Source organism: Lissotriton helveticus, chromosome 3_1 (genome assembly GCF_964261635.1).
Source record: "Lissotriton helveticus chromosome 3_1, aLisHel1.1, whole genome shotgun sequence".
Classification (NCBI taxonomy): domain Eukaryota; kingdom Metazoa; phylum Chordata; class Amphibia; order Caudata; family Salamandridae; genus Lissotriton; species Lissotriton helveticus.
In genome coordinates, this window is record NC_136061.1 from 1020662497 (window position 1) to 1020687765 (window position 25269).

At 43.7% G+C, this 25269-nt stretch overlaps 1 protein-coding gene across 4 annotated transcripts in view; it reads left to right on the forward strand.

Annotated features, from left to right (window-relative positions):
• WIPF1 (WAS/WASL interacting protein family member 1) overlaps window positions 1–25269 on the forward strand; it is a 550722-nt gene that overhangs the window by 425632 nt on the left and 99821 nt on the right. For all 4 annotated transcript variants that reach the window (XM_078681536.1, XM_078681535.1, XM_078681538.1 and 1 more), the window contains one exon: window positions 24555–24749. In XM_078681536.1, the coding sequence (XP_078537662.1) occupies window positions 24555–24749 (195 nt within the window). The remainder of the gene's footprint in view (window positions 1–24554; window positions 24750–25269) is intronic.

The window sequence follows — 25269 nt, forward strand, 5'->3', positions numbered from 1 at the left end:
TCGCGGCGCCTTCCACCTTCATCACCTACCGCTGATCCTCGCTCTTCTATTGAAGTGCTGAGACCTGAGCCCGCCCCTAGTCTCCTCACCTATCCTGGGGCCGGGGTGTTTTGACCAGAATGAGACAATATTCTCAATCTCTTCTTTCTGTTCCAGGGTCGTCACCTTCCTCTGGAGTGCCATTGGGCCCCACGGAGGTGCATGAGGCCGTGCCTGTGACTTTGCCGGTGGTTTCTCCCTTTATTTATTTATTTGAGTTTTATATAGGGTTGGCTAGACACGGAGGAATCAGAGCGCTTTACATGAGGATCAGAGTTACAGGCAAACATGTTACATTTGTTCAAGCGCAATCAAAATATAGGAGACAAGGAAAAAGCAGAGTTACAGAAATTCGATGAGGGGAGGATGGGCGAGACAGGGAGACTAGGAGAAACTGTGCCCAAAGTCCGGCTGGGTAGGTGACGGTCAAGGGGATGAACCAAGGCCGATCTCCTCATTAGCTGAGCAGAGCAGTTCGAACGGGCGTCGGACATATGCTCGGACTCCGCTGTCAGGATAGTGATCAGATGTACTCAGAGAGTGTCAGATTAGCGCGGGGGTGAGGGACCAGGGTGTATGGGGAAGGAGGGAGATAACAGCAGGAGAGATGAAGGAAAGTCTGTCCAATGACCCGCTGAGTAGGTGACGGCCGTGGAGGGGGGCCACAGTCCATCTCCCCTATAGCTTTCGAGGTAGCTCCACCGGGCAACAGTCAAAATGCTAGGTCTCACCAGTCAAGGGCAGGATCGCAGAATAAATGTCCTGATGGGTGAGCAGGATGGAGTTTCTGATCAATGTCGGATGAGAGCTATGATCCGGGTCTGATAAGACGAGAAAAGAATAGTGTGGAGATGGGTACGTGATAGGATAAAAGGGGGAGGTGGGAGAGAACCGCAAGCGAGATGAAGGAAGGTCTGCTCAATGACTGGCTGGGTAGGTGATGGCCGAGGAGGAAATCCACATCCCATCTCCCCAATAGCTATCAAGGTAGCTTTACTGGGTATCGGTCAGGAAGCAAGGTCTCAGCGGTCGAGGGAAAGTTCACAGGGTAAATCTCCTGAAGGGTGAGCAGTATCCAGGTTAGATGAGGGCCATGATCAAGGTCTGGTCGATGACCAGTTGTTTTATTGTCCAGTAGTAGAAGTACATCGTGGTGAGGTCCACTGTGGCGGCCATCTTGTGGTCGGGGAAAGAGGTTAAGTCTTTGCTGTTCCAATCCAGTTAGTTCTAATTATAATCTATGACTCATTAAAGGGGGGTGCTTGTTATACAGAAGTGTGGCATGAGGGAAGAGCCAGTGTCCGTAAGCCTCCTAGTGGGCGAGTGTAGTCCCTTGGCTTCAGATCAAGCCTCTTGTGTCTGCCACCCTAGCAGCGCCGATGAACAGCCCATCACTGCTCCCACCTTCGACTCCTGCTTCTGGTCTGCAGACGCCAATGTCCGTGTCAGACTCTTGTCAGCCGGTTCCCATAGTGGTGCCATCAATGCTTCCTTGGATGTCAAGGCATCACCTGGCATCAGTCATGGTGTTGGATGCAGCACCAATGGAGCCGACCGTCCCATCCTTGTCCCCTCTGGTTTTTCCTTCTGAGGACCATGGTTGTGGAAGTACTACAGGCGGTGTGGTGTGTCTCCCTCCAATTCTGTACACCGTCCCACCCCCATGCTATCTAGCTGGTTACTTGATTTGGGTGGCGCCAATGGCTTAGTATCTTCTCCAGCCTCCTGTCTCCCCGTGGTTAGGCTATGGAGGCAAGTTCCGCACTGCCGGACTGGACCAATCGAGTTTTGGTTGCCCTGGATTACATCTTCCTTTGGTGGAATTGTCAACAGACCCCATAATTGGTGTTCTACACCCTGCCCAGTCTAATGTTGAGCCTGTACTTACTTATAGTGACTGTCTTTTCGATATCCTTTTGGGTGCTTGGGGCTAAACCTGAAACTGGGCTCCCTGTGTATTGCTCCATTTCTCACAGGCATCTCCCGGCCACGGACGATCTTGCCTGTCTCCTTCGATATCCCTCTACTAATAGCTTTGTAATTCATGCCGCTTTGGCCACACAAAATATTGATTTTCTTCCCCCTGTCCCTCCGGAAAGACAGGACAGGAAATTTGACACTTGTTGCAGGCATATTTTCTCTTCGTCTAGTGCTGCCCTGCACTTTCTGAACATTTCTCATAGACCTGCTCACTTCTCTCAAGCCTTGTGGGACTCAGTGGAATGCCACTTTTCCTCCCTTATGGAGGAAGCCCAGAATGCTCTTGTTCCTCTGGTACAAGATGAGCAACAAGCTGCCATACTTAGCATCCGCTGTGGTATGGATACTACCAATACTGTTAGTTGGGCTAAGGCCTCTTCTATTGCTCTACATCGGCTAGCATGGTTGCATATTTCCAGGTTTTCCGAGGTCTACTTTGATTGACATGCCTTTTGATGGCACCTCCTGTTTTGGTGCACATGCTGACTTGGCTGTATGCCGGTTCAGGGATAGTCATGGTGGTACCAGCGGCGGCTGCTGCCAGGGCGACCTTGGGTGGAGGGGTAGGGGGGGCAGTGGGAGGGAAAAAAAATACCACTTACCTTTTGCTGCCGGGCAGTCGCGATCTTCTGCTCCCGCACCGCCCCTCTCTGCTCCCGACACTCCAATACCCTGGAGCACAGGGTCACAGAATGCCCACGCAATCCCAACGCTGCTCTCATACTAATACTCCCAGCATGAGCACAGTGCTGAAATAGGTCGGAGCAGGCCGGACTCACGCTCCAAGAGGGAGTGGGAGCCTGTGCCCTGAGCACTGGAGATATCTCCAAAGAACAGCCTGGATATATACCAAACTGACATGCACACTTTAAGTGCCTACAACTACTCCCCTCCCCCTCCTTGCTGCTGATGCAGCATGGCCCACCCCACCCCGCCCTAGAATCATGCACTGGCAGTCAAAATCGAAATGACAATATAATAGTGTTATTGTCATTTTATAATAAAATCACATAAATTGTTTTATAGTCATTTTATTTTTCTTCTGCCTGCTGCGTGAGCAGTGAGGCAACGCTCCTCCCCCATAGCGGAGCAGCCGCCCCTGGGTGGTAATCTATTAACTCTGTTGTTGTACTAATGTAATTGGGGATAGTTTGTTTACCCTTGTTTTGACCCTTTTCCACCTTCATAGGTTGGAGTGCTTCTCTCCCCTCCAGGGATACACCCGGTGTGGTATTCCTTCTTTCTGTAGATAGTTTTCATCTCATTTACACAACCTCCTGCACTAACCAAGTCCAAATGTGACGCCCTGGCCTCCTTTTTTGTCCAAAAAGTGGATACAATATACCAAGACATTGTATTGAAACAGGCAAAAAATCCCCCCGCAGCTCCCCAGCTTCCACTACTTCTTGACGACACAAACCCTCTCCTCAGTCAAGCAGAAACTCCAGCTCTCCTCGACCCTTCTCTTAAAATCTGGCCTCTACTTACTACAGAAAGCCTAACAAAACTCCTAAATAATATTAAATCTGGATCACCCAATGATCCCTTACCCGTCTTAATACTAAAGCAATTGAGTGCTTCCTCACTTTCTGTGATCACGAACCTCCTCAACGCATCATTGCAAGAAGCTACTATTCCACCAACATGGAAGCATTCTATGATCCATCGTCTTCTTAAAAAAGCAAATTCTGACCCTGATATGTCCAGCAATTACCGCCCTATATCTCTACTTCCTGTCTTCTCAAAGATTCTTGAAAGACATATTCATTTGCATCTTACGCAGTATGTATCAATACATAAACTTCTTCACCCATCCCAGTCAGGCTTCAGAACTGGATTTTCTACCGAAACCACCTTACTTGGGGTCACTGAAAACATAGATCATCACCTGGACAATGGGGGCACTGTTGCGCTTATTTTACTTGATCTAAGCGCCGCCTTTGATACTGTGTCCCATACTGTATTGATAAACATATTAAGATCACAGGGTATAGATGGACCTGCTTAAAGTTGGCTTATTGCCTTCCTTTCAAATCATACTTTTCAAGTCTGCTCACAAACAGCCTGCTCTGAAATCCACTCGTTTGCCCATGGGGTGCCACAGGGATCCATCCTCAGCCCTCTGCTATTCAACCTGTATGTAAGACCACTGGCTGAGGTAGCAGAAAACTCTGGTTAATCCCTTTTCTCCTATGCCGATGATTCTCAAATCATCTTCTCCCTTTCCTCACTCAACAATAACACTCCTTCTATCCTCAAAATCGGTTTGAACAACATAGCATCTTGGATGCAGCATAATTTTCTCAAATTAAACAGGGGAAAAACAGAGATATTGGTGTTAGGAAAAAACAAAGATCTCTGGAACCCCTTGCATTGGCTATGTGAAATGGGTGATCTTCCGTCCCCCTTCCCTCAAGTTCGAAATTTGGGCATCATGATTGATGACCAACTTAGCATGCATCCCCAATCAGTCAAAGTCACAGCAACCTGTTTCACCATTCTTAAATGGTTAAGGAAAATCTGTTGGATTCTTCTAGAATCCACTAGGAAAACCGTAATCAATGCCTTAATTACATCTTGGCTTGATTATGGAAACGTACTTTACCTAGGCTCAAACAAATCTGTAGTCCATAGACTACAGATCGTACTGAACGCTGCCATCAGACTTCTGTGTGGTGTCCCAAAGTCCACTTGCGTTTCTACTTACCTACGTAAGTTACATTGGCTAAAAGTCGAAAAACGAATAAAATTCAAGGCCCTAACCTATATGCACAAATTTAAATCTTGCTGTGCTCCTCGATACCTTCAGTCTTTGACCAGTCCTTACTTCCCTCACCGAAATCTCCGCTCTGCTACCCAAGGAAGGTCCATCACCCCCAAATTCAAACTAGCCCGGATGGGTGGTAGATCGTTCTCTTACCTTGGCCCCTCGCTCTGGAATTCATTACCCTTAGCACTGCGAAATGAGCCAAATCATACCCAGTTTCGTAAGTCTTTAAAAACTTGGCAATTTGACAGATAAACTGTGTGACTGTGTTCTTTTCCCTCTGAGCACTGATTCGTTTTGCGCCGGGAAACCCTTTTTGGGTAGCTGTTGCACACTATAAATTTAAAAACTAAACTATTTATGCTGTCAGTTACAGGTTTAGTTTTCAGCCATCTGGAACATATCTATCTTTGCGTTCTTCTGGAAGTCTGTTCAATGGCTTCTTTTTGCCGCTTGAATATTCCTACTTGAGTATTTACTCTGTGGCGGGTATTCTGTTTATGTTGTACAGATGCACTGTGGCCCTGTTCCCTGTTCTTAGGGGCTGTATTTTGTATACCTTGAAGGCATTTTTGTGAGCTACCTATGCACTTAGTACCCTCATAGGGACTTCGTATTCCTCATTCCTCTGCCCACATGTCCATATGGGCTATGTTGGTGCCACAGGCTGAAAACCTCTTTGGCCTAATTTGCTTTCATTCCCATCTTCGACCCTCTTCGGTGAGACCCTTTTCTTGTTTTGTTTTACTCTCTGGAATGCATGGTTTGCTCATGTTGTGTTCCTATTAGTTTAGGCATGGGTTTCACCACTCCAGCCTAATCGTTCTCCTGAGACTGTTTTTCTTCATTGGTTTGGTTTTTCTTTATCGGTTTGATATTCTTAAGTCTGTTTTATACATCTCTGCCATCACACTGTGGGGTAGCTGTTGTGTATGCTGTTCTTGCTGTTCTTTCCATTTCTCTTACCTGGGACACTGGTCCCCTTGATTGTTTGGATACTTGTCTGGTATCCTCATTTTACAGGATGCTCAGTTTCCCTACCTTTCCTCCCTTCACTCCCGCCTTTAATGGCGTCCCCGGAGGGGGGAATACAAGGAAAAGCATTGGGTTGGATCGTGTCGTTCTTCGCCAGAAGAACCCAAAGAGTCCGCCTCCCCCCTTTTAGATCAGAGGCCACCGAAGTCATCTGCGGCGTACCACAAGGATCATCACTCAGTCCCACCCTCTTCAACGTATACATGAGTCCCCTTGCATCCATAGCGCGCCAACACAACCTCAACATCATCTCTTACGCAGACAACACCCAGCTGATCCTCTCCCTCACCACAGACCCAAACACCGCCAAAACCAACCTACACGAAGGAATGAAAGAAGTAGCCGAGTGGATGAAGATCAGCCGTTTAAAACTAAACTCGGACAAAACAGAAGTCCTCCTCCTAGGGTCGTCCCCCTCCGCCTGGGACGACTCATGGTGGCCACCGGCCCTGGGAACCGCACCCATACCTACGAATCACGCACGTAACCTGGGCTTCATCCTGGACTCCTCCCTCTCGATGACCAGACAAGCCAAGGCCGTCTCATCATCATGCTTCAACATCCTACGCATGCTCAAAAAAATCTTCCGTTGGATCCCCACCGAAACAAGAAAGTCGGTCACCCACGCACTGGTCACCAGCCGACTGGATTACGGAACACCCTTTACGCCGGAACCACAGCCAAACTACAGAAAAAACTCCAACGCATCCAAAACGCCTCAGCAAGACTTATATTGGACATCCCTCGACAAGCTCACATCTCCGTTCACCTGAAAGACCTCCATTGGCTCCCCGTCAACAAGAGAATAATGTTCCGTCTCCTCACCCACGCACACAAAGCCATCAACAACCTAGGACCCGAATGCCTCAACACGCGACTGTCCTTCTACACCCCCTCCCGCCAACTACGATCGTCCAATCAAGCCCTCGCCGCAATTCCGCGCATCCATAGATTCACCATGGGAGGAAGATCCTTCTCCTACTTAGCGGCCAAGACCTGGAATTCTCTCCCCACCCACCTCCGCCTTACTCAGAACCACCTCTCCTTCAGAAAGCAACTAAAAACTTGGTTATTCGATAAGTAAAGCACGCCCCCCCCCCCCTCCCTCAAGCGCCTTGAGACCCTCTGGGTGAGTAGTGCGCTATACAAATTTACGAACTTGAACTTGGGTTCATTACTTTTCCTGGGCATGTCCTAACTTTTCTAAAGTTTCCATTAAGCATTGGGCAGGTTTCTTACTGGTTTCTTCTGCTTCCATAAGTTGGTCAATGTGTGATTGTCATAATCAACTTGTCCTTAGTTTCCGCCAGCTCTTCGTTTCACTCCAGCGGTTTGCTTCTTCTTTATGGTGGGCTTTCCGCATTCTGTTTATTCTTTGCTACTCCTGCTACCATCCTTCCTCTGTCAATGGCGTTAGTCCCTGGACGGTTGCCCTTGTTTCGTATAGTGGGCACTGCCTTCCTCTTCCTATTTTTATTTAACATTGTGTTGCGGTCTCCCAGCCTTGTCTCTCTGACTCCACCTGTTACTGTCGCAAACTCCTATTTTACCTTTTGGTTACCTCTGTTCTTGGAGTATCCTTCGTTCCTCCACTTCTCGTCCTCCCACTCACTGGCAGAGGATGTGGGTTCCCTTTGGATATACTTTTGCTGTACCCTGTTTGACTTGTGTGTCTATGGGAATTTCTATGTTTTTTCTATGCATATTTATCCTTATACACAGTTATCTTTGGGTGCCTCTGCATGTATATACCTAGCTCTTGAATGGATCTCTTGTAACTGTTCTTTAATTCAATGTGTGTTTTTGCACATATGGTAGTCCGGCCTTCTGTACGGTGTCCATCTCTGCAGCTTACCTACATCCTTGTTGGTGACCTGGTACAACCTTTTTGGTTGCACTTGCTTCTTCCTTCCTTCTCTAAATGCGTACTTCTGTTCCATTATTTCAGATGTTGCCTGCTATATCTATCAAGGTTCTCAGTGATTTTCTAGCGATGCTCTTTGGCATAACTTGCTCTCTTTTTCTTTTTCCATCATTCTAAGATTGGAGGTCCCTTTTTTTAGTACTCTGTTCTCAGGATAGTTTCCTGGATGATTGGTGGGCGCTCTTTATTCATTGAATGAATAAAGAACTGCAGCTGAGCTCGCTGTATATGCTCCTTCCATTGGTTTTGAGCCTGTACTCTACAGTCAATTGTCCTTGGTCCCGTTGCTCCCCTTTTTGGGACTGCCTCTTTTACTGGCTCTTTACGTGTTTCTTTCAGGTTTTTTGCTTTCTACTCCCTACTGACTTTCCTTTTCCTGTTAGACATCAGTCTTTCAGTGCACGTCTTGCTTCACCTATCACTTTTCGGTTAGTCTGATCCCTTCTATCTTTGGACCAACTTCTCCTCCTTGTGGATCTTTGGTGAAATTGGTTTGCAGCCCCTTCTCCAAGAATGATATTGCTTGGGTATCTGATTCTAAGATAAGGAATATGCAGCTAGATGTCTCTATCAGATGGACAAGTTACTTACCTTCAGTAATGCTGTATCTGCTGGAGACCGGATTTAGCTGCAGATTCCTTATTGGCCCACCCATCCTCCCCACTCTGCGAACTAAGGGCCCTGTTTTCTCCAAGAACTCCTCTTTGCAAACTTCTACAGGTTCTTTCAATCTATACTTGTCGATACAAGATTCTTTCCTTTTTTTGGCACACAGTTTCTAGGTATTGTTTTTCTGAGTGGCTTCACGTTGTTGGCGCAGAAATAGTCACAAAAGAAACGGACATCATCGCTTCGGGGGAGGGCTTCTATGGACTGCTGACACCACAATCGAGAGAAGACGTTGCTCAAAGCCCTCTACCGACACGCAGAGGTACTGCTGAGAAAATGTCCGGATCCTGCCTGGCTCCTGGGGGAGGGTTTTAAGATAAGGAGTCTGCAGCTAGATTCTGTCCCTACAGGATATGGCGTCATTGGAAGGTCAGTAACTTGTCTTTTACTTTGTGGTGCTTAATTTAGTATGTGTTCATGATCTTTTTTCACAATTCAATCTTCTCTATTTAACTAATGATTTGCAGATTATAGTATGTGCTTTATGCTGCATTTATAAATTAAAGTTTTTTGCATTATGTAGAAAAAAGGCCTGAAGAGGTCTGATCTCCTTCTAGCTGTCACCTTAGTCTATCCTGGAAAACACTTTTTTTGCAGAAGTTAGGAGTTAATTCTTTGGTCCAAAATTGTTCAAAAGAACGTGCAGTCCTAAACCACTGCAATTTTGATTTGCATATTCCATCCTAAGAAGTTATTTTTCCTCCCACTCATTGATAAGGATCTGGAATATGCTGCTTTTTAGAATAAAACCATGACGGGTTCTTGGCCCTTCTCCTTTATATGGCTTGCATAGATTTTCCTCCACAGGAATGATATGCGTACTTGCTATAACACAAATATGTGAGCCCAAATGCACGACCAGCCGCATCTTGTGTGATAGATCCACTCTGCATTCCTGCTACAACCTCCCTCTGTGTGGGGAATGCGGTCTGTCTGTCCGAAGGAGCCTGGGAATAGAGGAGAGAATTTCAACAATATCTGAAACTATCAGGATTTGACACTGACCTCCAATAACTTCCTCCAAAATGTTCCACCATCTTTAAACTGCAAAAAAGCCTCTCCATCCGTGCATACTTCCATGCACTCCACCTCCGTATTTCCTGCTTCTTTTTCAGGATGCACTCTTACAGCCTCATTTGGATGTTCCTGTACAACCTGCAGCTCATTATTTGCCAGACATCTTCTTAGCCTACCGTAGAATTTTGACTATACGTCCGATTATAAATACATTGTCTCGAGGTGGATTTGACCAGAACACCTCAACTATGCAAGTGGCCTGGCCATGCTGATTAGGACCCCTGCCTCATTTTCAGCGGGGCTACAGGAGATGGATGCTGTGAATAACTTGTGGGTTCCATATATACCTTTCATCTGGGGATATTGCTTCTGATATGTCTCCTAATATGATGCAGAAGAACAGGTGATATTTCCAGTCAGTGGTGGAAAGGCTGGGGTGTGTCTGTATCTGAAGTAGCTTGGCCTATCCGTCAAAGCCAATAGGGATGTTTTCATCTTGCAAGCTGAACCAATCTGATAAATGCCTAGTTGTTCTGCACTGGAGGACGGAGCTAATTAAAATTCAAAGGATGTGGTTGCACTCTTAAATGTTGCACCATTCTTCCTGCAATGCCTTGAAAGTAAAGTGACCATAACTGATAAGAAGATAGAAATGGGACTCTACGCACAGATGTACTCTTTAACCTATGTCTAGAAGGTGACTTTACCTTTCCTTGAACCGCCAATCGATTTAAGCATAAGTAATTGAATATGTTGACAAACACAGGTTTCGCTGGTTTAAAGCCATGATCCACATGCTTTATGTTCCCTTTTCACATATTGTTGCAGAGAAACCGATGTCAAACCACAGCTACACATCATGGTGAAAAACTTCTTTTATTTATTTATTTATTTGTCTCTGTGTCAACAAAGGAGTCAAATTGCAACAGCTTATGGAAAGGATATTAATTAAGTGCTCAGGTAGGCTTTTAGCCCAATCTTGCTAGGCAAGGTGTATGAAATGAAATGAAATACCAGTATTTGTAAAGCGCACAGCTACCTCCGGAGTGGTGTCCCGGTGCTGGGGGCCCTCTGGAAGATTAAGCGAGCTATTGCACAGACTCGTATGGTGCTGGGCTGACCTGCCGCCAGTGCCGGGGAACGAACCGATAGCCCCAGATTCCAGCGTCAGTCGCCCTGGCTGCTGCGCCACACCTCTTCAACGAAGCGCCAGATGTCAGTCTGGCATCTGTCAAGCGCCTGACGAGTGGTAGGCCTCCAGGTTTCGACAGAATACCTTCTCATTCATATGTCTGAGGTGTCCCCATTCCTTAATCATGATTTGAGGGCAATACCTATTTATAAGAAAGGTTGCAGGAATGATCCAGCAAATTAACACCCAGTGAAAATCTTTGCTAAACTAATTATTTCGAGAACAGACACTGGTTCACAGAATGTAATGCATTTCTCCGTTTCTGACACGATTCAGTAGAGGAAGAAAAGGACATTTACTTTGTTTGTTGAACTTATGTCGACATTTGATAAGGTCTCAAAGCATCTTCATTGGAAAGCACTGAAAACCATATCCCTGCTGCTGTGCCAAAATAAGAAGAGACCCTGCAGATAAATAAAATAGCCTCTCCATGTTATCCAAGATGCACATCAGTGGAGTGTTTTGGCTGTCTTGACCCTGTCTCTGTTTACTGTGAACATTAATCAGCATGTGGCATATTGTAATGAAAAACAGAATAGCAAAAATACAAGCTACAGGTTAATCGCCACAATACTGAATTTGAAGTTAAATCCAACAACCGAGATTATACACATACAGGCATTCAAGGGAACAATTATTATGAAGAATAAATAAGCACTAGGACAATCCTATCCCAATCGTAAGAAAAGTTATAACAGGATCTGCTGCAGGGGAAGCGGCAATATGAAGCATTCCCAACACCCCAAACGTATGTTTGTTTACAAGGCCATTCCCTCATTTGGTATAGTGGTGCCTCCAGCTAGGAGAACCTATGCATGCCTCTCACTTATTCTCCCGCCTACAGTGGTGTAGGACTCGCTGAGCTAGGAGGTAGCATTTATTGACTGGAATTTTAGTGTTAATAATAAGCTTCAAATAATGTATGAAACCTAGGAGGGCCATCATTGATGTCTCTTGGGAACCTATGACTGTAGATGACATGCTGTATGGTAAAAATCTCCCATGTGGCGAAAACACCTCAGGTAGTTCAGGTGCTTCAGAATGAAATTTTCTTTTTTCAAATTTGATCAAGTGATTGCCTTGCTAACATGGCTATTTCATGCTTAGCGATTTTAGCCTATGAGTCCACCCTTCTCATCAGTAAGGGGTCCCACGTCCTTTTCCCATTTTTCTCTGATGGATATAAAGAGATTTGGTGCATTGATGATCAGGGTTCTATACGTTCTTGACACTGCTTTCATTTTAATTCTCTCAATACTGTGTTTAGCCTAAAGAGGACAATGGAAGTGAGACTGTAGGGCTTTGGTAAGATGCAGGAATTTATAGAACTGTGATTTTTGAAGGTCCTACGTGGACAGGTCATCAAAGGATCCAATGTGATCGCCCACTCAGACTTACCCTCAAACCTGGCCTAGCTATCCAGTCCCAGGAACAGAATACCAGCAAGTCACCACCTCTCCCAGCCAAACACGAAACAATTGTAGGGTCTTCTTGTTTATGCTATAAACCCACCCACGTCTATTAAGTGTGCTGCAGTAATAAATAAGCACTGTGTGGCCAGTGGAAGGTCTTCCAGTGTTGGACTCCAGTTCAAGAGACTTAGCAGATTGGCATCTTTAAACAGGTTAACTACAACCCGAATGCTGGGTGCTGTCCGTGCCCAAACAATGAGTCATTCACCATGATGGTGTGACCAGCCTAGTAGTATAATAGGCCATCAGTCATCCCCAGGTCATTGGCATACATGAGTGACAGCATTTATCTGGCTCATCCTGTGCAGTCTGTCCCTTCATACCTTCACCTCCACTGGAACAAGGACACCTGTTCTCCCATTGCCCTAAAGGCCTGCTCTGGGACCTCAGATGTCTGTCTGACAGTCTGTATGAGATACTGATATCCTGTTCTAGTCCCACAGATCCACTCTAAGAGCCTCCTGAATAGGAGCTATAGAGTCCCATGCCACATCAGGGTCACACTTGACAAGCACACCCAATTACTTCTTGCCGGTGGGCTTGCAGCGCATATTTGTTTAGCAGTTTATAGCAAACTTTGAAGTACAACTGCCCATAGTATTCTGCCTGGGCAATTTGCAGGGTCCTAGAGTCCACGAATTCTTGATAATTTGTTATCCCCGCAACCAGTCTGTCTGCCTTTTCACTTGCAGAGAGATAATATAGCATTTTTCTTTCCTTGTCTCTTAATTATTATCTCCTGTTGTGAGTGGCCAACCTCTTCTTAGCAGCACGTGGCTGTCTGTTTCAGCAATGTAAGCTTATACTCAATATGGTAGAGTCTCTGTTCCTCCCCAGTGTTCACACGCTCTCTTTCCAGGGTCTAATAGTGTCTCCTTCAACACAACCGTGTCCGCCTCCCTATCTACCTGTTCTGCAAGTAGGCCATCACCTTACCTTGGACCACTGCCTTAAAAGATTCTCAAAGAACACATTAGAACTGGACCAAACCTTTATTTTGATGAAAGTAGTATTTTGCAGGAGTTCAGTAAATGTATCTTCCAGGACCCACAGTGCAGTCATCTGCCAAAATCTTCTCTGCCACCTATTTGATGCTCAATCGCCAGCTCAACTATGCATGGTCACAGATGCTCTGTGCTAGCATCTGGACTACTGACACACAGTGCAGCTCAATCGCGAATTTTAAGAAGTAGTCACGCATAGAACGGTGGTTGTGGGCTTAAGAGTAAAACATATATGCCCCTCCCTAGGCTGCCAGAAGCACTATGCATCTCCAAGGCACTAGACCACAGCCCAGTATTGCAGCACAAAGCCCCTAGATGTCTTACTCACCCTTGAGGTTTGACAGCCCACACTGTGATGTGTTATCTCATTAAAGTGACCCAGCTCTCACAGAAGGATGATGTGCCGAGGGGTGGGAGCAGCCAAATCAGTAACCGCAGGGTTGTGTTCACTAAAGGTGGGAAAGCATATATGTCCAGAGGTGACACTGAAAGACCTCCAATACTACAGGGTATTTACCCTGACTATGAAAGATGGTGTTTGTGACCTCAAAGGAGGAGAATTTCTTAACAAGTATGGCCACACTCATCATGTGGTTAGTCGGGACTACTTGCGGGAAACTCAGAGTGCCATAAATACCCAAGAAATTGCACTTGGTGCCAAGGAGAGGCGTAGCCACCTCAGGTCTAAACCTCCTCTTCATGTATTGCAATATGGTACTCCATTTAATCTGGTCACCCAGTCCATTAATGTTCCATATTAACACTCAAAACGTGTGTGATTCCCCCATGGTGTCAGCATATGCACTATTGCTGGGATTTTTTCACCGAGCCCTGAGTCACGCTTGAATAGAATAAGAAAGAAAAAACAGTACACTCCACCCCCCACAACCGCCCCTGAAGATCCCCCTCACTGCAACCCCGCCCTACACTACCTCAAAAGCCTATCTCTCCCTGAAGAACTCTCCCACTACCTCCCACCGTACACATCAGCCTCAGAAGCATCTGTCTCCCTTATTCAGCCTCATATAACTTAAACCCAAACTATTGGAGCTCACAGCACCATGTTAGCTCTCTAGGGGAGGCAACGATTAAGCTGCCATTGTTACTCACCAGCCCAATCTGAAATGTTGTCCCTCAACAGCACTCCCAATCAAATTGAAGGTGAACCTCCGTGCTGGGACAGGCTCCTGTACACCTAATTCATTAGCAGCCCCAGCGGCCTCAGCAAAAGCATCCTCCATGTAGCCAGCTACTAAGACAGACGTGTCTTTCAAGCATTAGGTTCAGTGGACCCGTCCCAAGGGAAAAGTCATACAAAGAGTGCGCTGTAATCCTCTTTATGGCCTAGAATCTTCGGCTGCTCTCCAGTCCAGCTCCACCTGCATTTCTTTATCAAGCCACTCACTGATCACACTATGGTGATGTGCCCGTTTTGTCCTTTCTCCTTTGGTTTGTTTCCTTGTGGTGCATCTGTGGAGACTTGTATCAACCTCCACTGATTCTAGCCATCAGGCCGCTAGGGCTCCACAGGCCAGTCTGAGAAAGCTTCATGAAAGACAAATACTATCGGAGTTCTGACATATCCCTGAACAGACGTCAGTACTCCAAGTGCATGGCTCTTGATTTCTATTTTACGTCTTCATGTGACCTCTGTTGCCGCTGAACAAATTGGGTCTAGTCCAGAAAGACCACAGCCGTAGATGATACAAACATAATCTGTTCAAGGCTGCTTCTTCATCTCTCTGTGGTCGAATAGCCTATCAATGACAAGTCATGTGGGCATTCCAGAAGGGACAGGGTCACAAGACTAGGGTTGTGTTTTTTGCTCCATTATAAAGCAAGTTGACAGGCTGTCTTTTAGGATCAGGTACAAATCCAGTTTTCAAGGAACTGCTCAGGTTTTCCACCTCTGAAGAGATCCCAAGGATATGAAGATTGTTGCTGTGCATTTTTCCTTCTGTATCTTGAGCCCTTTTCCAAAATGGATGTGAGGTCTTTGTATTCCTTATAAGCAAACAAGTGTAGTTGTTACGTTCTGGCTGGCAGCTGCTTTGTTCTTATGAGAGCCTTAAGGAAAACTCTGAAATGGCTCCCGATGGATCCACAGAGAATTTTGGTCCAAAATGCAGCTCGATTTCTGTTAGGTATCCCTAAAACAGTGTCAGCCTGTGCAGCTTTGTAAAATCTACACTGGCTGTCGATAAGATGTAAAGTACAATTCAAGGTAGTATGCATCACACATAGGGCAAAATATAAAATGGGCCCTCGTGTTCCCCAAAAGCTGGTCACCTCACATCGGACCAACAGGACTCTCACGACCAGCAATCTTGAGCTTCTTGCTGTTTCCATAGTTCAGAGAGCTGGAAGTATAGGTCGCTCCTTCACTTTTCTGGAACTCCCTGCTGATTAGCTTGAGAAAAGACAACAATGTTATGAGTTTTAGAAAGAAACTAAAAACTTACCTGTTACCCTAATCTCATTAATTTTTAACTACCCTCCAGCAGTTGTTGAAAGCGTGGGGAAGCCCGTTGTCGAGTAGCCAGGTGCTGTACACATCAGGTGAATAAGAATAAGGTAGAGCAGCCCAATGGCAATAACTATGGAGGGGTATTTGAAAAATATTCAATCAAATAAACGTTATTCAGTTTATAGCATTAATAAACCATAAAAGCACATCTTTAAAAAAAAAAAAATCATCCATCAAAATACAGGTAAAAAAAAAAAAAAGGCAGTAGTCCACTCCCATTTTCATAGATAGAATTTCTGATTAAAATAAAAGCAATGAGAAAACTTGGCAATGTGCTGATACCCAATTTCTCAAATTGAATTTGTAGTTAAAATGCAAACAAGTGAGAAAATATCGGTCACAATCTTAACAATTAATCTTTGAAGATCTAAAGTGCAAGGTGCTAAAAGAAAATGGACTGCATCTATCAATAATAAAGTGCTATAGGTTTTCCAGCAGTCCTTTCCTTATTCCTATACATTTATAAAATATTTTGCTAAAACATAAATGACCTTGATGTCAAACATGTCCATTAAAATGTGGTATGCTTTTTGATAATTATACAAACCTTCATGAAAAAACAGAGGTTTTACATATTTTTATGTACATTCAAGATAACATTTACAAAAGAGGTGTACATGCCTGGTGAATTGTTGAAGAATTGCCACATGGGCATTAAACCTCATTATGGGTCCATTGTGTTCCCATCTGGAAAGCTACCAGATGATGTATTGTAGTGAAATGGAATCTTGTTATGAGAAATCTGTGGTAAATGTTTTCCATCTTGTGACGATAACTCTAAGTCTAGATGGCTTAGGTATGATGTATATGCCATCACAAAACTTTTAGACACCTCCCTAAATTTGGTTGTTCTCAAGCACTTATCCCAGCCATACTATTTTAATACGGTTTTAGGGAAATATGAGATTTTCTGGCTACTCCCACAGGTTTGTATTCTTTACTTCTATCAGTTGCAAGCTCTTATAAACATGGGACAACCACAGTATTTTGTGAGCCTGATCCATAGGGCCAGTCAATCCCTATGTATTTCTTGGGTAAGTTGAGCCTCTGGTTTTGTCCAAACGGAGTGCCATAATAGCAAACGTTTGGCCGCTATAATATCCAAAATAGACTGGAAACGCCATATGTACAATAAATCTGTGCATTTATTTTGGTACCGCTAACAACCTTCTCATAAATTTGTGCTCTAGTCTTTGTAGGATATTGTTGTTAACTAAGCCCGCAGATACCCACTCCATATGTTGCAGCAGTTACCATTTTAGCACTGTAAAGAATTAACATTTCTGGTGTAGGTTTGTTACCTAGTTTGGCAGCGAATGTCGATTCTCCAATTAACATGAAGAGAGAATCTTAATTTCATTAAAGACATACGGAGGCTAACATTATGCAAATACTTTTATTTGCTGCCCAAACATGCAGCCCTTTAAAGAATGCTATTACATCACAATAAATAGAACTTTAACACATAACAACTAGGATGAGCAGGCTCCTATCTTCCTCGTGGGCTGCGATGACACAGGAGTACAGAGAAGAAATTTTCAGCGAAAAAATTATTCCTTAAGATTGTTATCTGAGAAGGAACAAAAAAATATCATATAATGAAAAAGGCAAGAGACAAAAATCACATTTTCAGATGGAATGAGAAAAACATTTGACATCAAATCAACCCAAACCTCTCAGGGAGAGGAGGGTGGGATAATGTTAGCCTCCGTATGTCTTTAATGAAATCAAGATTCTCTCTTCATGTTAATTGGAGAATCGACATTTTATTACAAGACCGGAGGCTACCATTATGCATGTTTAAAGCCATGCAAAGCTGCACCGCTAACATGTTCTATCGGTCTCAAGTAGAACTTCGAGAAGATACTTGCATTAGACCAATCTGCAGCTTTAAGTATTTCGGGCAGAGAACCTCCAGCCCAAAAGACTTTGCTAGCCATTGCACCTCTAGAAGAGTGAGCACCAAACCTAGACAGATCTACACCTGCTTCATGCATAATCAGGCGTATCCATCTCGCTAAAGTTGCTGATGACACTGGCCTAAAAGGTCTAACAAAAGATAAAAGAAGTTGATCACATCCAGGGGGTCTAGAAACTGAAATCCTATTTTCATAACACTTCATGCAATTAACAACACATAATTTTTCACATTCATGAAAGAAGGGATAGAAGATAGATTCTGACATCGTTTTCGTTCTTTTCCAAATATCGAAATGAACACCTTCAGAAGAATAAAATCTGTAGGAAAGATCAAGAGCTTTAATATCGGACATCCTCCTGAAGGATATTAAACACAATAGAGTTGCTAATTTCATTGAAATTCTTTTAAGGGAAAGTAACTGGTTAACAGGCCAGGACATGAAAAGGTTAAAAATAAGATTAACATCCCAAAGAGATTCATAGCGAGCTCTAGGAGGTCTCCTAAGTCTAATACACTTCATGACCCTTTTGATTAGTGGATTACTTCCGATAGCAAGGTTATTAATCAAACAATGACCTGAAGAGATAGCTGACCTGTAACAGTTGATGGTTCTAAAAGAAAGACCTGACTCAAAAAGATGAGCGAGGTAATTAGCTACATATTGTAAAGGACATTGAACGGTATCCAAATCCCTTTCAAGGCACCAACCAGACCATTTGTTCCATATTCCTCTGCATCTCTTTCTGGTCCCAGGGGCCCATGATTCTTCCAGTAAGCTTTTAGTTTCTCCCGAAAGTTCAGAATATCTCTCTGAATCCCTGATATCCTCCAAACAAGAAGGTTAATTTTCCCCTCCAAGACTAAAGGATGTTCTTCTCCGTCTGGGCCTTGTAGTAGACCCGGACAAGAAGGGATTAACCATGGGAAGTCTGCCGCCAATTCCATTACACCGGGGAACCATACTTGGGATTTCCAAAAAGGAGTCACCAGAATTATGTTGCATGATTCGAGTCTCACTTTCCACAACAATCTCTGAATCATTGAGAAGGGAGGGAAGGCATAGCAGCCCTTCGTCCCTTCCCAAGGTTGGAGAAAGGCATCTACTCCCGACGCGTTTGGGTCTGGTCTCCAGCTGAAGTATTTCTGAGCTTGGTTCGTCAATCGGCTGGCAAATAAATCTAACAGGATTGGGCCCCAAACTTCCTGAATTAGATGAAAAAATCTTGGATTCAGCATCCAATCGCTGGAATCGTGAAGAAAACGTGAATTCCAGTCTGCTCTCAGATTTAACGAACCGGGAATGTAATCTGCTCTGAGGGTGATTTTGTGTTCCCAACAGAAATACCATATTTTCTTTGCGATAACTGAGAGACTTTTGGATTTCGCGCCACCCAAACAATTTATGTAAGAGACGGCTGAAAAATTGTCCAAATGGATTAAAGTGTTGGAGTTCTTCAGAACGTCTTTGAAACTCATAAGGGCATTTAAGGCTGCCAACATTTCTAAAGAGTTTATGTGGAGGGATTGTTCTGAAAAGGACCATCTCCCACCGGTTTCTAGGTCGTTCAGACGAGCACCCCAACCACGGTTGCTTGCATCTGATTCTAGGATAAAATCTGGTACATTTCCAAATATAGCTTTTCCATTCCAAGCTTGGAGGTTGTTTAACCACCAATGCAGGTCTTCTCGAGCGTCTTCTGAAAGGGGAAGAGAATCTTCGTACCAGAGACCCTTCCTCAGGCCTTGAGCTTTTAATCTCTGCAAGCCCCTGTAATGAAGTGGGCCCTGAGAGATTGCTTGAATTGCAGATGAAAGGAGACCCAAAACCCTGCTAGGTCTTTCAGACGGATAATATCTTTTGAAAGGACGTAGGAGACGTGTTTCCTGATCTTGACAACCTTCTGGTGGGGAAGGATCAGGTTGGATAGAATAGTATTGACTTTGAAACCCAAGAATTCTATTTCTTGAGTTGGGGTTAAAATAGATTTTTCCAAATTTATGATAAAACCCAAGTCTCGAAGGAGGTTCATAGTGATATCTAAATGTTCCAGAGTTTCTGTCTTGTCCTGAGACATGATGAGGATATCGTCTAAATAAATTATAAGACGAATCCCCCTTTCCCTTAGGTAACTGACCACCGGACGAAGAACCTTGGTGAAGCACCAAGGGGCTGAAGATAAACCGAAGGGGAGACATTGGAACTGATAGAGAGTTCTTTTCCAAGTAAATCGGAGATATCTGCGACAATCCTCGTGCATGGGAATGGTGAAATTGGCATCTTTCAGATCCAATTTCACTTGTCAGTCTTTGGTCTGAAGAATGTCCCTCAAAAGATGGATACCCTCCATCTTGAAATGTCTGTAGATTAGAAAATTGTTCAAATTTTTTTAATTTATAACAGGTCGCCAACCCTTGTCTTTCTTTTTGACTAGAAAGATAGAACTCAGAAAGCTTTTCGTTAACTCTGAAAGTGGAATTTTTATAATAGCCCCTTTCTCTAACATTTGGGCGATCTCTGTCTCTATTAATTTCGAATTTTCCTCGTCTAAAATGAGTTCTCTGGGAGCTCTTTCCTGAAAGGGTTCTTCCAAAAATTCTATTTTTAATCCCACAACAGTTTCCAAAACCCATTGATCTTGGGTAACTCGAAGCCAATTCTTTTCGAATTGTCTCAATCTTCCTGCCACCTTTAAGGGGATAGAAGGGGTTATCCTGACCGTAGTTTCCTTGATTGGATGATCGAGGTCTGCCACCACGGGATCTTGGGCCCCTTCCTCTTTGTGGATAGAAGTTTAGTTTCCACGGAAACCTCTATAGGGACGATAGCCACTGTTGTCTTGATAAAACTGGGACCGGGATGAGGTGCGGCCGACAGGTTGTCCCCTTCTGTCAGCCCTTCCAAAAAGTGATCGAGTGCCAAAGACTCTACGCATATTTGATTGTGCCCTACTAAAGACGTTGAAGGTGGAGACATACTTCCCAAGTGTTTTAACAAAGTTGTCTCCAAATAAGAGCCCTTTGGTGTTGGACATATCCTCACTAGCTGAGAGAACAGCTAGTTTCGGGTTCATCCTCAAGAGAACAGCCTTTCTATGTTCGGTAATTAGATTCGCGTTAGCATTGCCGATAAGGCAAACAGCGCGTTGTGACCATCCTCGAAGTACTTCGATGTCTATAGATGAGTCATTAGCTTTAGCTTCTTCCGTCATATCCAGAATTTTAGAAAGTGGTCCCATTACATCAAGCAGTTTATCCTGAGCTTGTTTAAGGCACCTTTCGATTCCTTTTCTAGGATCCCTTCCAGATTTGAACAGGAAGGTGATTAGGTCAGGATCAAGGTTAGGTGTATTACAAATCTTGTCCTCCGAAGAGGGACGAGGGCATTCATTCCTTAAAAGATTACGGGTATAGATATCAAGGGGTTTTCTAACCCATTGTGATAGATATTTCCCAACATGATCCATAGGCCACCATTCAGTGCTACGAGGATAACGGATTGTAGTGGGATTAAACTTTTCCCCACCAAATGGGTCTTTGACTGAGGTAGAAGTAGAAGGTTGTTGTAAATCCTCCTCAATATCTTCAAAAGAGTCTTGAGGATCAAAAATAAATTCGTCAAAGTCATCATAGTCTGTTGGTTGACTTTCCAAATAGTCGTTAAAATCATTTGTCCCGTAGAGGGTACCGCTTTATATTGTGCCGCTAGGGACACCTCTTCTCCCTGCCTCAAGTAATTGAGGTCTATCTATTGTGCTGCAAGGAGCACCAATGACTCTTGTGGCGCGAGGGCCACCAAACTCGTATGCATTTTTGGATGCTTCAATAGAATAATTCTTCTTTTGGAGTACTTTTCCCTTTTTTTGCCCTGCAGATGTAGAAGGGGATTCCCCATCGGATAGAGAGAAATAATTCTCCTCCATAGGCGAAACTCTCTTTCTCTTTGCGAGAGCAGCGTCAACAGCCTCTTTAATAGAACATCTAAATTCTTCTCTAAAGAGGTTTTTAATGTTGTCAGGCAAACGTTCCTTAGGGGAAACATTAACATCACTGGTGTTATCTTCCATGTTGATTTAATTATAATAAAAGGTACACCAGATAGGTTATAGTTCTAAATAATCCCCTTATAGGTCTAAATAATCCCCTCAAGGGTTAATTATAAGGTAGTATCCTTGGAATAATTTACAAGCGTGAGTTAATCACTTATCTTAGAGGAAGAAACTCTTGCGTCGATTCTGAAAAAGGCCAGTAGATGGCGATCCTTTGCCAGAAATAAATCTTTTTGAGTATTAATTTTTTTGTAAATATTATTATTCTCGTTTGATTTATGCTTCGTAAAGGCTCCGTGTCCTCCGTCTCCGTTACAGTCTCGTTAAAAGGATGTAACCATGGAGACCAGGAGGAGCATTTTAACAAATCTCAGCCGCGCATTGAAGCGCGAGGCTGATCTATGTTACGACGTCTCCCAGCTAGTTGCTAGGAGACGCGTGTGGTTTTCAGAGGAGCATAATGGGCATGCGCAGGGCCCGACGTCAAGCTACCATGTACCCGTGTCTCTACGTTGTTAAGAGACACGGGAAATTAAAAATATATGTCGGCGTTTGCGTTTCCTTTCGATTTCTCCCCTTTTGTTTTTTTTTTTGTTTTTTTTAAACAGAAGATTTGCTTGAAAATTATTTAGGGGTCCTTTCATTCAGGCGTACAGTTCAGCAAAAATATTATAGATATTCCGACATTGTTACAGAATATTCGAATACATACCATGGGCTAATCTCTTTAACGATCCTAGTTAACAGGAATAAAAAAGGGCTAATCCCGACCATAAATTGGACTGGGAAATTTTAATGTTAACATCTAATAAGAAAATCATTTTAAACAAACAATATTAATGTAGATTCTGCGAATAATTGTTAATAAATAAGTAAAGAGATATTTAGGAATCATAGAATCATAAAATACATCTAAAATATATCAATATATCTATAAATAAGTTAAGATGGTATGCTAGAAGGTAGTACATATCTGTGTCAGAGCAGCGAACAAAAGAGGAAGATTGGAGCCTGCTCATCCTAGTTGTTATGTGTTAAAGTTCTATTTATTGTGATGTAATAGCATTCTTTAAAGGGCTGCATGTTTGGGCAGCAAGTAAAAGTATTTGCATAATGGTAGCCTCCGGTCTTGTAATGAAATCTAAATATCCCCAAAATGTTCCTGGACTTGTTAGCCGCACTCACCTCGCTAAGCACATTCCAACCCCCATTAGCTGAGAGGCTCAAGCCTAAGAAGCAGAAATGCTTCATGCTTGCAATCTTGTTGCCTTTTAAAAATAAGGGATATGCTTATCCTTCATTGCTTTGACATGACATTGTAAAAGATTTCCCTGGATGTATCTTTAAATCTATGCTTTGCATCAAATCATTAAAGGAATTAATAAGGACCTGCAGTTTCGCCGGGTTAAAGCCAAGAGAGCGGCATCATCAAAATATTCAAAAGCATTCAGAATAGAGAGGCGATGTAAACATCGATGTTCAATTTGTATATGACAACCAATAAGCTAAAACAGATGCATGGCAATGTAGATGACATATGATGACATGAATGTTGGCTGAAGGGGAATGAATTACTCATCTGGTGGTTGTGCCCGGTGATCCAGTAATATTGGAAGAAAGTGCCAAGTTATAAGAAGGGGACCCTGTTCTAATCTATTCTGACCAGTCTTCTTTAGTATAATAGAACTGAAGCCATTCAACATGAGGGATATGACAAAGAATGATTGGAGACCAACGTTGTATATTTTTGTATCTCTTAGTATTGTTTTTTCACATTAACAATATAACACAGGGACACAATGTTTTTTTTTTGTTTAAATCTTTTTATAAACATTTTGTTGTAGCATTTTGCACAGTTTTAGGGAAAAAATCCCAACAGAGTACAGTGTGTATGTGGCAGCTTTAGTCAATAGAACAGATACAAACACGCCATTAGTCAACGTATGACTTTTGAGTTACATGGTAGTCCATTACAGGGACACAATGTTATACAAGGCACATTTACCAATGTCAAGAGCACAGCTGAATAAATGATTAGGTTTCTGGCGATGTACATAGCGATCATATTCGAATTATGTGCTCTAATACCTGAACCAAGACCGAATGTCCAAGGACACCAGAGGTTGGCATGTTTCTGCAGACATCTTCTCGCCAGGTATATGGATCTTCATCTTTCATAATAGTGCATCTATCCATCCCCTGAAGCCTTGCTTTGCAGTATTGCGTTTGGCTAATAAGCCTCGTCCAAGTAATGCTTATATGTGGATAATGCTAATCAAGCAACTGCAGACAACTACTTGTGTGTTGTTAATATAAAAAAAAGGCTTCATGAACAAATGAACGCAAGACTACAGTAGAGACAAGATAGCGCAGAGTACGAGTGGATGAGCAAGGGGTGCAGCGGCGAATAAAATATTAACGGTGGCTCATCTCTGAGGTGTGGAGTGAAGGTATAGTACATGTTGGTTGATCTGAATAGTGCAGCAGAAGCAAACTACGAGACGGAGAGAGACAAAGCTGGTGACTAATGCAGTGCTGGAGCTCCAGTTACTTGTGCAGCACTACACCTATAGCTTTATCTCAATGTCACTTTTATTGTACGTCCCTTTAAGTAGTGTGAAAAAATTTAAGCTGAGTACTCCTGTTAAACCAAGCTAGAAAACTGTGATCTAATGTCTCAATAGTACAATTAGATGAGCAGTGCCTGCGTATGCTGTTGGTTGTACCAGCAGCAATCAGTGATTTCATAAATTGCCATTAACAAGTTTGTCTATGAGGCATTGTCATTTCATGATGGTGTTGTAGTTGGGTTTGCTCAGCCACCTTAACTGCACGTCAGATGGTTTCATAGATTTTATACTGTAACCCTAATTTTCATCAATTATTTTCAAGAAAAAAATGCATCATTGTCTATATACTTGTTGTAATTCTAGCTGCTTACTTTTTTTTTTATCTTGACAGAACCTAAAGGATCAGTTGGTGGAGGAGGTGGCGGAGGAGGAGGAGGAGGTGGTGGAAGCCTTGGTGGTGGTGGTGGTGGTGGCGGCGGCGGCGGCAGCGGCCCCCCTAGTTTTGGTGGTGGTGGAGGACCTGGTTTAGGAGGATTATTTCAAGGAGGAATGCCAAAGCTTAAATCGGCTGGAAACCGCGGAAATGGTAAAAAGTAGATTCATACCTGCTTCTTTCTATCTGTTGAGATAGATAAATGCCATATTTTGTGCCTTACATGATCACGTTTAGTTGTATTTACTATCATAATTCACTTCATATTGTGCTGTTGCACTCACTGCAGTGTCGAGCTCAGCCACATTTGTAATTGCATTTATGCCATACAATAAGGAAAGCTGTGACAGGTGGAAAAGAAGAAAGGTACTGTTACTACAGTAACTGTCAGCTAAACCGGCTACCCCCGTCCCCGCTGAGCACCATGGAAGCTGCCCCTTTCGCTAGTGCCCTTGAAGGCCTTCATGCACGTTCTTGCCTCTCTCTGGCAGCCCCCTTGCAACCAGACTCTCCCATCCGCCTGCAGAGCCGGGGTGATGTGAGCGAGCAGCAGGGTGTTGTGTAGACGATTGGCCACCCAGGCCAGTCCAACATGGGTAAGGGATGCAGCTTGTGGCCCCTCATTTGAGTATTTTTCTGCTGTCAAGCACACCGCAAGCAACAGCAGCTTGGT